This window comes from Thunnus thynnus, chromosome 22, assembly GCF_963924715.1.
Source record: "Thunnus thynnus chromosome 22, fThuThy2.1, whole genome shotgun sequence".
Lineage (NCBI taxonomy): Eukaryota > Metazoa > Chordata > Actinopteri > Scombriformes > Scombridae > Thunnus > Thunnus thynnus.
Genome location: NC_089538.1, coordinates 24,206,180 through 24,218,733, shown reverse-complemented (window position 1 = coordinate 24,218,733; position 12,554 = coordinate 24,206,180). Strand labels below are relative to the sequence as shown.

Genomic DNA, 12,554 nt, shown 5'->3' with positions numbered 1-12,554 from the left:
ATTCATTTCACAAATCCTACTCTGCCACCTGCAGTGCATAATAAACATGTTTTCCCAAACATAAATTTTATGAAAAAGCATGTTTCAATAAAAAAGTATTTAGTAAATTAATTAGACATAAATGTGATTGATATTGGTCTTTTATTTGCATTAAAAATATGAAATAATATTATAAAATCATTCCTTTCAAACATTACAAAGCAATATGGTGATAATGCAATTAGAATTGTTACAAATTCATTACATTTTTTAAGTAGTAGAAGAAGCAAGCAAGAAATGAAACAACACACCAAAGTGCATTTAAAGATTATCGTTACATGATACATACAGTACATTCGAATAAACACCCTGAGAGAGTCAATTCATAGAGGTGTAGAGATACTGTGGTTATTCTGCAGAAGATTTGTCAGAGCTCAAATTGGATTGTGGATTTAACAGTTTTTTGATTGTGTGGTTTTGAAAGACTACAGACGTCTTTGTTTGACTTCTGAGAATCTCACAGCACAGAACACATCTGCTTTTAGACCCTTAGAAAAAAAAAAGGTACAAAATCAATTAATCAATGAAAAATACACCTTAGAGCAGCAGGAGACGTTCTTACCACCATTCTGTCAAACACACTGTATTTAAAATGAGTGCGTTTGTCAGAGTTATGGTCAAAATGGATTTTCATGCAGTATGAACTGTATAAAAACGGAACATCAGATCAAATGTATACATATCAAACAACATAGATCATAAAACAAGCAAATATGAACAAGGCAGACATTAAGCATTCAGATGAAGCATGATGGGATGTTTATTATCTTTGTGATCAAACTAGCTTTTAGGACACTCAGTCTTCTCCGTCATTTACTCCATTGTTCTCTTTAGTTTTGCAGTTACATTTACATGTGGGTGGACACGAGTTATCTTTTGTACCTCTGAGTTTCCCACAGCGAAGTAGTCCTACCACCAGCAACAGCGAAGCCACCATCGCAAAGGCGAATACTACTCTCAGGACATGGTAAATATGACACCAGTGATCTGAGGGTGGATGAGTGTCCGTGTGAAGGTCTACAAAGATGACAGAAAGTATCTGCATGAGACATTAATGCTTAAATATGTCATATCCTTCTTTATGAAAAGCAAAGAGACAGGAAATTACAGCCCACCACAGTTCCTTTTCCCTTGAAAGCAAAGAAAATGGCAGTAATCTTGGTGTTATCCTAGATGCTGATCTTAACTTTCACTGTCATATCAATAACGTCACGAGATCAGCTTTGTATCACCTCAGAAAAAAAATCAAAAAATCAGAGGTTTTCTGTCTAATTCAGATGCTGAAAAACTAGCACATGCATTTGTCACAAGCAGACTCGACTGTTGCAATGGTCTCTTTTCTGGACTTCCCCAAAAAACTGTTCAGCGACTGCAGCTTATACAGAATGCTGCTGCACGTATTCTAACCAGGATTAAGAAATATGCACACATCAAACCTGTTCCTAAATCACTGCATCGGCTTCCAATAACTGTTAGAATTGATTCTAAAATCCTCCTACTCATCTACAAGGCGCTGAATAGCCCTGCTCCAAATTATATTAAGGAAATGCTTGTGCCGTATGAACCAACAAGAAGCCTCAGATCATCAGCCAGTGGTCTCCTTGTTGTCACCCGCGTGTGCTCTAAAGCAGGAGAAGCTGCATTCAGTGACTATGCTTCATATAGATGGACTGCCCTTCTTAGAGATATTAGAGAAGCACCGATGCTTAGTTCCTTTAAAAATAGACTCAAGACATTTCTTTTTATTGTTGTCTTTAACTAAGTCAAGCAACTGTCTGTCCCTGTTTTTAGCTGAATCTTTCTGCATTTTAATTACCTACACGTCCATGTATGTACTGGTATGTTTGTCTGTTTTAATGTATGATGATATGGAGGATTGTATTGCTTGTGTTCTTGTGAAGCACATTGTGATGTTTTCCGTATGAAATGTGCTATACAAATAAATGTTGTTGTTTATCGTTATTATTTTTAAATGAGAATTAAATGAAACAAGTTATTGGTAAATTGTTTAGCAATCTAAATAAAATTTCAAATTTTGGATTGCTGGATAATATGTCGGGTCAGGGTCAGGTACCAAACTGTATTTTGTTGTACTGGTACTTTATCCCAGCATATTAGCAGACCTTAAAAGGGGACACATCATGCTTTTTGTGACTTTTTCTGTTGTTTTTATACTGATATAATGTTGGACGTTAAACATGGTCAAAGTGCCAGAACTTGAGGTGAATGAATGAAAAATTCCACCTGCAAGTCAAAAGGCAGGGCTTCACTTGCTCTGGATGCTCCGTTTGCAAAGTTACCTCTACTTCCTCCCTGAACTGAAGTCAGATTGTTTGCACATGCCCACAAACAGCCGTCTGTTCTGTAACCTTTGTTGCTCCATGTGTTGCGCATATTTCAGATCTGATTCAGGCTCCAACATGTACTGATGGATTTGAGAAGTTTATATTTTGAGTAAAGAACAAGAAAAGAAGTGGAATCCTGCTATTATAGTTGCAACCAGAGGAAGCTTCCTGAAGCTGACCAATCAGAACAGAGTGGACTCATCAGGAGGCGGGGCCTTAAAGAGACAGGAGCTAAAACAGCCTGTTTCAGACAGAGGCTGAACTGAGGAACTACATAAAGGGCCAGTAGAAGATAAATAAGATAGATAACTATAAATCATTCAAGATAGAGTAGAATAAATACAAGATAAAATAATTTGTTGTTTAAAAACTTAAGATAAAGCAACTCAACACAATGTTGCCATTTTCCTTGGCAAAATGATAAAAATATATAATAAATATATATATAATATATAATTTCTTTATGACTGACATGAATTTCCTGAGTGTCACACAATACGAAAGGAAAAATATAATTTTAATTTGAGTTAAAGTCCTTCAGTGTCTCAAGTGGTGTACTCCCACCACCAACAACAGAACCACCAGTAAAACAGTCACAATTATCCATGAGACAGTTTTGAAAGTGTCACTGTTAGATACTGGAACTGAAAATGTTGATTATAAAGTTAAAACAAATACAAATAAAAAAATATACATAGCTACTTAATCAATGTTTGCAAAATTACTAAACTAAAGGGAAGATAAGAATGTTTGAAAAGGTGATGAGGTCAAAACTAACCTGGATGGGATATTATGAAAGAATCACCTCTGACAGCCAGTCAGCTCTCTGGTGATTCTCCAGCTCCAGAGATGTTACACTTGTAGAGTCCTTCATCAGACTTGGAAACATTGTAGATGGTCATGTTTCCTGTAGGCTCAGTCCTGATGAAGAGTCCATCTTTATAGAAATCAGCTGGGAGGTTGGCAGAAGTAGTTTTGTTTCTGCAGTGCAGAGTCACAGTTTCTCCCTCCATCACAGGACGAGCAGGACTCTCCAGAATCACAGAACCACCTGAGCAACAAGTGTTTGATATTTATTTCATGTTAAATATACATTTATGAAAAATATCTTGTTGTATTGTGAACATACCAGTGACTATGATGTTGATGCTGCTATTTCTCCCCCCTCCAGCTTCACACCAGTATTCACCACTGTCCTCTGGATAAACATTTACAATGTCGCAGGATGAACCTGCTGATTCTGTCCTATTAGTAGCACATCGGGGTATTTTCCCTTTGGACTCATGTACACGTTTACATCCAGTTGAACCATCAAACTCCTCACAATAAAAAGTTACAGACTCATATTGAAAGAACTGCAGTCTGTTTGGGACGATACAGAAAACTGCATCTGAGACAAAGAAGAAAGAGTCAATTAAAACATTTGATCCACACAAAACTACTGAAACATGAACTGAATATAAATGACTGGAATATGCTTCTAAAATGACCAAACAATAAATAAAAATAAATTATTACATATGTGCATAATAAAGGATAAAGGTAACAGCATTCCTGGGATGATTAAAAAACATTTATTTTTTTCTATTAAAAAGAGTCAGTTCACCAAAATCACAACATATTTTCTTTAATAATTTACCACAAACACTTCTCAGCAAAAAATGTATTGCTCAAAATGGTAAATAATTTTCATATCAACAAGGAACTAAATGTTACTTACCATTTTTCTGAGCATGTGCACACAACAGGGTCGACACAGTCACTACTGATGAGAAAAAGGAAGAGAGCTCAACATCACACAGACACTTTTATTTATAGCACCTATATGCTTTGTATTATTTCTCTTCTCTTGCTTAAAACTATGATACATGATCACTGTAGAGACACTATGACATAAATGATCATGCTGAAATCTGTGTATGTACTGCTGGCTGTTTTTATGAATGTTTGTGATCTAGAAACGTCAGCTCAACACCTGAAAGCTAAATTAAAGCAACAATAGCTACTCTTACATCTATAGCTACGTATGAAGACAGTGTATTGTCTAAAAATATTTTAACTGCTGCAGAAAAATACATTTTTGGGGCTGAAAGCCCTTCAACGCCACCAAGATGTTCCTCTATATGAAACCTGTGAAACATTTTGTTTTTGGTGCCAGAATCTATAACTGAATATTTTTATTGTAAACTTTTCAACTTCTTCATCCTTTTGTTTAATCGTAACTGTCACAGGAAATGGAAACAGACTCAGTACTCACACAGTCTGATGCAGAGAGCTGCGACCTCCATGTTGTCTTGCTGCGAACTGTGTGAACATCAGACTGAAGTGAAATGTAGGTGGGAAATAGTCTCTTCCTGTGTGGCCTATTTCTGCTGATGATGCAACACTAATTTTGTTTTAGTTAACCTTTTTCTGAGAGGACGTGCTGCTCAATTTCAGTTGACCTTTTTTCTGAGAGGCGGAGCTGCTCTAGCTTAGTGTGTTAGCATGCTAACATGTGCTAATTAGCACTAAACACAAGTACAGCAGAGGCTTATGGGAATGTCTTATTTAGATAAACAAATATATGATAAACATAAACCAGAGTACCTGACAAATTGAAATTTGACCTGATGATGGCGCTAGATCAAAAGTCAGACAATCGAGGTTAGCACAATTCATCCTTTGTGGAATATGAACGTATATGGCAAATTTCATGATAATCCATCCAATAGTTGTCAAGATATTTCCCTCTGAACCACAAATATTAACCTCAAGCTAGTGTGATTAATCTTTATGGTGCAGAAAAATACATTTTTGTGGCTGAAAGCTTTTCGACGTCACCACAACGTTCCTTTATATGAAACCTGTGAAACATTATCTTGTTTTTGGCGAACCTTAGTGAGTATCAGACTGAAGTGTAATGTAGGTGGGAAACAGTCTCTTCCTGTATGGTCTATTTCTGCTGATGATGCTATAATATTTTGAGTGTTTTAGTTTGAAAACCTTTTTCTAAGAGGAGGAGCTGCTCTTGTGGTAGAAATAGTCTTGGTGGTTCAGTTTAATCAGTGGGTGGAGTCAAAGAACAAAGCAAACTTACTTCAGAAAATGACCTCTGGTTAAAATATAGAAGAAAATATAATTTTCTAGGTATCAGCAAGGTTTATAGGTGTTTCACTGAACTTCTAGTATTGTCTGGAGTAAATACCAAGACACCTTTAGTTCTTTTGGTTCCATGACCTCTTTTATGTCTGCATGTTTACTTTTTTTATGAAGTTTAAATTGTGCAGTTACATCTGTCCAGAATTTAACTGCTAAAATATGTTTTCAGTAGTAGTTCAAGATTTTCTCTTCCTTTATTTTTTATGGCTCTCTCTAAACTCTCTCTGCATAGCATGCATATATAGAACTCATTTAATTCACAAGTCCAACTCTGCCACCTGCAGTGCATCATTCACTGTACATCATAAACATGTTTTCCCAAACATAAATGTTACGTAAATGCACATATTTAAAAAAAAAAAGAAGTATTTAATATAGTAATTAGACATACATTTGTTTGATATTGGTCTTTTATTTGCATTAAGAATATGAAATAATATTATAAAATTGTCCCTTTCAAAAATTATGAAACAGTATGAAAATAATTCAATTATTATTGATTCAAATTCATTACATTTTTAGGGTAGTAGAGGAAGCAAGCAGTAAATGAAACGTGTCACACCAAGGTGCATTAAAAGCATATTGTTACATGATACATGCAGTACATTTAAATAAACCTGAGAGAGTCTATTCATAGAGGTGTAGAGATACTGTGGTTATTCTGCAGAAGGTTTGTCAGAGCTCAAAGTGGATTGTGGATTTAATAGTTTGTCGATTGTGTGGTTTTGAAAGACTTTCAGACGTCTTTGTTTGACTTCTGAGAATCTCACAGCACAGAACACATCTGCTCTTAGACCCTTAGAAAAAAAAAAGGTACAAAATCAATTAATCAATGAAAAATACACCTTAGAGCAGCAGGAGACGTTCTTACCATCAAATATATACATGATCAAATATATACATATAAAACAACACAGACCATAAAACATGAACAAATGAACAAGGCAGACATTTAGCATTCAGATGAAGCATGATGGGATATTTATTATCTTTGTGACCAAACTAGCTTTTAGTTCACTTCTCTGTCATTAACTCCTTTGTCCTCTTTAGTTTGAAAGTTACATTTACATGCGAGTTATCTTTTGTACCTCCGAGTTTCCCACAGTGAAGTAGTTCCACCCGCAGCAGCAGAGCCACCAACACAAAGGCGAACACTGCTTTCAGGATGAGGTAAATATGACAGCCGTGATCTAAGCACGGACAAGTGTCCTCGTGAAATTCTGCAAAGATGACAGAAAGTATCTGCATGAGCCAGTGTTGCCTAAACATGTCTTATTCTTCTTCATCGTTATTATTTTGAAATGAGAATTAAATGAAACAAGTTATTGGTAAACTGTTTAACAATCTAAATACTATTACACATTATGGCTGGCTGGATAGTATATCTGGATAGTTACCAAACTGTATTTTGTTGTACTGGTACTTCAATCCAGCATATTGGCAGACCTTAAAGGGGACACATCATGCTTTTTGTGATTTTTCTGTTATTTTTACACTGTTATAATGTTGGATGTTAAACATGGTCAGAGTTCCAAAACTTGAGGTGAATGTATATAAAAATTCCACCTGCAACTCAAAAGGCAGGGCTTCACTTGCTCTGGATGCTTCGTTTGCAAAGTTACATCTACTTCCTCCCTGAACTGAAGTCAGATTGTTTGCACATGCCCACAAACAGCCGTCTGTTCTGTAACCTTTGTTGCTCCATGTGTTGCGCATATTTCAGATCTGATTCAGCACCAACATGTACGGATGGATTTGAGAAGTTATATGTTGAGTAAAGAATGACTATAGTTTGTTTATGTAGCTTCTGCAACCAGAGGAAGCTTTCTGAATCTGGCCAATCAGAACAGAGTGGGCTCATCGGGAAGGGGGCCTTAAAGAGACAGGAACTAAAATTGCGTGTTTCAGACAGGCTGAACTGAGGGACTGCATAAAGGGCCAGTACAAGATCAATAAGGAGTTTTAAACTGGAAATCATGCAAAGATATTCCAGTAGAGCCCCAGAATATAAATATAGACATGGAAATGTGCATGATATGTCCTCTTTAAGAATCAATGCAAGATAAAATAATTGGTTGTTTTAAAACTTAATGAAGAAAAAAGCAACTCAACAGACTGACATGAATTTGCTGAGTGTCACACAATACAAAAGGAAAAATATAATTTTAATTTCATTTAAAGTCCTTCAGTGTCTCACCTCTGACAGCCAGCCAGCTCTCTGGTGATTCTCCAGCTCCAGAGATGTTACACTTGTAGAGTCCTTCATCAGACGTGGAAACACTGTAGATGATCATGTTTCCTGTAGGCTCAGTCCTGATGAAGAGTCCATTTTTATAGAAATCAGCTGGGAGGTTGGCAGAAGTAGTTTTGTTTCTGCAGCGCAGAGTCACAGTTTCTCCCTCCATCACAGGATGAACAGGACTCTCCAGAATCACAGAACCATCTGAGCAACAAGTGTTTGATATTTATTTCATGTTAAATATACATTTATGAAAAATATCTTGTCGTATTGTGAACATACCAGTGACATTGATGTTGATGCTGCTCCTTCTCCCCCCTCCAGCTTCACACCAGTATTTACCACTGTCCTCTGGATAAACATTTACAATGTCGCAGGATGAACCTGCTGATCTCACCCTATTAGTACCACATGGGGGTATTTCCCCTTTGGACTCATGTACACATTTACATCCAGTTGAACCATCAAACTCCTCACAATGAAAAGTTACAGACTCATATTGAAAGAACTGCAGTCTGTTTGGGACGATACAGAAAACTGGATCTGAGATGAAGAAGAAAGAGTCAATTGAGACATTTGATCCACACAAAACTACTGAAATATGAACATGAACTGAATATAAATGACTAGGAAACGCCTCTAAGATCAAACAATAAAATTAAAACAAATTATTACATAAGTGTAATAAAGGATATAGGTGACGCCATTCCTGGGATGATTAAACAAACGTTTATATTTTGAGTTTCAAAAAGGGTCAGTTCACCAAAATCACAACATATTTTCCTACTTTTCTCAAATAATTTACCACAAACACTTCCCAGCAAAAATGTATTGTTCAAAACGGTAAATAATTTTCATATCAACGAGGAAGTCAGTGGTACTTACCATCATTCTGAGCATGTGCACACAGCAGGGTCACCACAGTCACCACTGATGAGAAAATAGAAGAGAGCTCAACATCACATAGACACTTATTTATAGCACCTATATGCTTTGTATTATTTCTCTTCTCTTGCTTAAAACTATGATACATGATCACTGTAGGGACACAGATAAACCATTCAGATGCTAAAATCTGTGAGTGTATTGCTCGAATTTTCTGAATATTTGTGATCTAGAAACGTCAGCTCAACATCTTAAAGCTAAATTAAAGCAGTGGGCTCATCGGGAAGGGGGCCTTAAAGAGACAGGAACTAAAATTGCCTGTTTCAGACAGAGGCTGAACTGAGGGGCTGCATAAAGGGCCAGTACAAGATCAATAAGGAGTTTTAAACTGGAAATCATGCAAAGATATTCCAGTAGAGCCCCAGAATATAAATATAGACATGGAAATGTGCATGATATGTCCTCTTTAAGAATCAATGCAAGATAAAATAATTGGTTGTTTTAAAACTTAATGAAGAAAAAAGCAACTCAACAGACTGACATGAATTTGCTGAGTGTCACACAATACGAAAGGAAAAATATAATTTTAATTTGAGTTAAAGTCCTTCAGTGTCTCACCTCTGACAGCCAGTCGGCTCTCTGGTGATTCTCCAGCTCCAGAGATGTTACACTTGTAGACTCCGTCATCAGACTTGGAAACACTGTAGATGATCATGTTTCCTGTAGGCTCAGTCCTGATGAAGAGTCCATCTTTATAGAAATCAGCTGGGAGGTTGGCAGAAGTAGTTTTGTTTCTGCAGCACAGAGTCACAGTTTCTCCCTCCATCACAGGAAGAGCAGGACTCTCCAGAATCACAGAACCACCTGAGCAACAAGTGTTTGATATTTATTTCATGTTAAATATACATTTATGAAAAATATCTTGTCGTATTGTGAACATACCAGTGACATTGATGTTGATGCTGCTATTTCTCCCCCCTCCAGCTTCACACCAGTATTCACCACTGTCGTCTGGATAAACATTTACAATGTCGCAGGATGAACCTGCTGATTTCACCCTATTAGTACCACATGGGGGTATTTCCCCTTTGGACTCATGTACACGTTTACATCCAGTTGAACCATCAAACTCCTCACAATGAAAAGTTACAGGCTCATATTGAAAGAACTGCAGTCTGTTTGGGACGATACAGAAAACTGGATCTGAGATGAAGAAGAAGAAGAAAGAGTCAATTAAAACATTTGATCCACACAAAACTACTGAAACATGAACATGAACTGAATATAAATGACTGGGAAACGCCTCTAAAATCAAACAATAAAATTAAAACAAATTATTACATAAGTGTAATAAAGGATATAGGTGACGCCATTCCTGTGATGATTAAACAAACGTTTATTTTTTGAGTTTCAAAAAGGGTCAGTTCACCAAAATCACAACATATTTTCCTACTTTTCTCAAATAATTTACCACAAACACTTCCCAGCAAAAATGTATTGTTCAAAACGGTAAATAATTTTCATATCAACGAGGAAGTCAGTGGTACTTACCATCATTCTGAGCATGTGCACACAGCAGGGTCACCACAGTCACCACTGATGAGAAAATAGAAGAGAGCTCAACATCACATAGACACTTATTTATAGCACCTATATGCTTTGTATTATTTCTCTTCTCTGGCTTAAAAGTATGATACATGATCACTGTAGGGACACAGATAAACCATTCAGATGCTAAAATCTGTGAGTGTATTGCTCGAATTTTCTGAATATTTGTGATCTGGAAATGTCAGCTCAACATCTTAAAGCTAAATTAAAGCAATAATAGCTACTCTTAGGTCTATAACTACTTTTGAAGAGCAGCGTGTCTAAAAAATATAACTGATAAAGACAAACACATTCTACAGTCTTTTTGTTTTGTTTTGAAACATCACCGAGATGTTCCCGTGCATAAAACAAACCTGTGTTATCTCGTTTTTGCTGCGAGAACCTCTAACTGTAAAATTATTATTTATATTATTATTATCTTAAACTTTAAACAACTTATCATTTTGTTTTCTCGTAAATGTCACAGTAAATGGAAACAGACTCAGTACTCACACAGTCTGATGCAGAGAGCTGCGACCTCCATGTTGTCTTGCTGCGGACTGTGTGAACATCAGACTGAAGTGTAATGTAGGTGGGAAACCTCTTCCTGTATGGCCTATTTCTGCTGATGATTCTGTAATACGTGTTTTAGTTTGAGAAGCTTTTTTTCTGAAAGGCGGAGCTGCTTATGTAGCAGAAATAGCCTGAGTGGTTGTGTTGTATTAGTGGGTGGAGCCAAAGAACAAAGCAAACTTAAGAAAAGGATCTCTGGTTAAAATATAGATGAAAATATAAATATCCTAGCTATCACCAAGGCTTAAACATGACTTAAGAGTCTGCAGTCATGCTAGCAGCTCTGTGAGGCTGTACTTAGACGTAGTGGTGCTGTGAGATAAATGCTAACTACAGCATGCTAACATGCTCACAATGACAATGTTAACATGCTGGTGTTTAGCATCTGTTTTGTTCATCATGTTCACCATCTTAACTTAGTGTGTTAACATGCAAACATGTGCTAATTAGCACTAAACACAGAGTACAGCAGAGGCTGATGGGAATATCTTTAGTTTTGTAGATATTTGGTCATAAACCAAAGTACTTGTCAAATTGAAATTTTGACCTGATGATGGCTGATGGAGAAAGATGTATAACTTTGCTAAGGGAAGATTTGTGGAAGACATTCTGAACCTTGAGATGCCACAGTGTGTGCTGTTGTCCCTTCTTTATATTAAGTGTGGAAGGGAGGCCTCTACACAGCTTATGTCCTGGAAATGCCAACACTCTAATGTAATGGGTTGGAAATGCCACGTGATAAGTTTTTATCTAAACAGACACCCCCTAATTTTTTGTTAATTATTTGAACTAATCTAACTCTGTTTATACAGTTTTGACATCAGGTCAATACTCAAAGATGTCAGTAGGCAGCGCTCTAATGCCACTGTGGATACCTGAGGGAGGTCACTCGTATCTGCTCTGCTCATGCGCAGCTTAATATTAAATGAGCATCAGCTAGGGTATACGCTAACTTTGGCTCTCTTCCTTCATAATCCACAGGTATGTTAAAACTTGCTTTTCTATGATTAGCTCTCTTTACTAACTAATGTAAATGCATTGCAAATCGTTCTGTGAAGTTGTGACATGGTTTAGAGATGTATTTGAAACGTATTTTTGTTGCTGTATATTTCGTGGGCGCCGCCATTGATAATAGTTATCTCCGTGAATTTCGGTTTTCTACTATTTTGTCAGTGAAAGTTACAGACCTTTACATGTGGTAACGTATAAAAATGTGCTTAAAAGATTGTTTTAGAGTATAAGCCAGTCAGTCGCGAGTTAATGGTAAATAGAGATGCTATATTCAAACCAGTTTCACTTCCGGTCGCTCGTTAACAAGGCAGAGTCGCGCCATTTTGTTAAGAGGTTAAGTGCAAGTGCAAAGGAGTGTTACGCTAATGTTGCAGAAAGGTTCTGTGTACGTTATATCAGTGTAGGATGAGTGTAACTGTGGTGTATGTGTTAAAATAGGAGTGATTGTAGTAATGTTAGTAAAGTAAATGTATGTTTTGGGTGATATAATTTTTGTGCTGTATATTATTACATTATATTGTAGTTAAGCCTATTCTTATTTATTTAGAAATGTAAGTCATATTTTGAATTCCTATGAAGTTATTTTTCTTTAGACAAAATGTTTTATATTGTTTATTGTGAATTTGGTTTCAACATTTATTTTATTTTTGTAACATGTTTAGGTGTGAATGTGAAATATGAACCTTGTAGCTGTAGGTTTCAGGAAACTGACGTAACTGATAAATATGTACAGT

The 12,554-nt window shown here is 36.4% G+C and overlaps 2 protein-coding genes and 1 long non-coding RNA gene across 4 annotated transcripts; all 3 read right to left on the bottom strand.

The window, feature by feature from the left end:
* Positions 1-195: 195 nt before the first annotated feature.
* Positions 196-4,761, bottom strand: LOC137174909 (putative high affinity immunoglobulin gamma Fc receptor IB). Of its 2 annotated transcripts, none has more exons than XM_067580443.1 (5): positions 4,642-4,761; positions 4,105-4,149; positions 3,514-3,774; positions 3,190-3,435; positions 196-1,056 (listed from the first exon to the last, which is right to left on the bottom strand). In XM_067580443.1, the coding sequence occupies exons 1-4, from the start codon at positions 4,670-4,672 to the stop codon at positions 3,203-3,205; spliced, it is 570 nt and encodes a 189-aa protein (XP_067436544.1). In that variant the 5' UTR covers positions 4,673-4,761; the 3' UTR covers positions 196-1,056; positions 3,190-3,202. The 2 variants fall into 2 exon arrangements, with proteins under 2 accessions (XP_067436544.1, XP_067436543.1); XM_067580442.1 differs by having other exon boundaries at positions 3,163-3,435; positions 4,642-4,760.
* Positions 4,762-5,911: 1,150 nt separating this feature from the next.
* Positions 5,912-11,511, bottom strand: LOC137174721 (high affinity immunoglobulin gamma Fc receptor I-like). Its single transcript, XM_067580175.1, has 5 exons — positions 10,750-11,511; positions 10,201-10,245; positions 9,592-9,852; positions 9,268-9,513; positions 5,912-6,745 (listed from the first exon to the last, which is right to left on the bottom strand). The coding sequence occupies exons 1-5, from the start codon at positions 10,778-10,780 to the stop codon at positions 6,540-6,542; spliced, it is 789 nt and encodes a 262-aa protein (XP_067436276.1). The 5' UTR covers positions 10,781-11,511; the 3' UTR covers positions 5,912-6,539.
* Positions 7,728-8,911, bottom strand: LOC137174722 (uncharacterized). Its single transcript, XR_010925447.1, has 3 exons — positions 8,650-8,911; positions 8,047-8,307; positions 7,728-7,968 (listed from the first exon to the last, which is right to left on the bottom strand). It is a non-coding gene; the product is annotated as an uncharacterized lncRNA (long non-coding RNA).
* Positions 11,512-12,554: the final 1,043 nt, after the last annotated feature.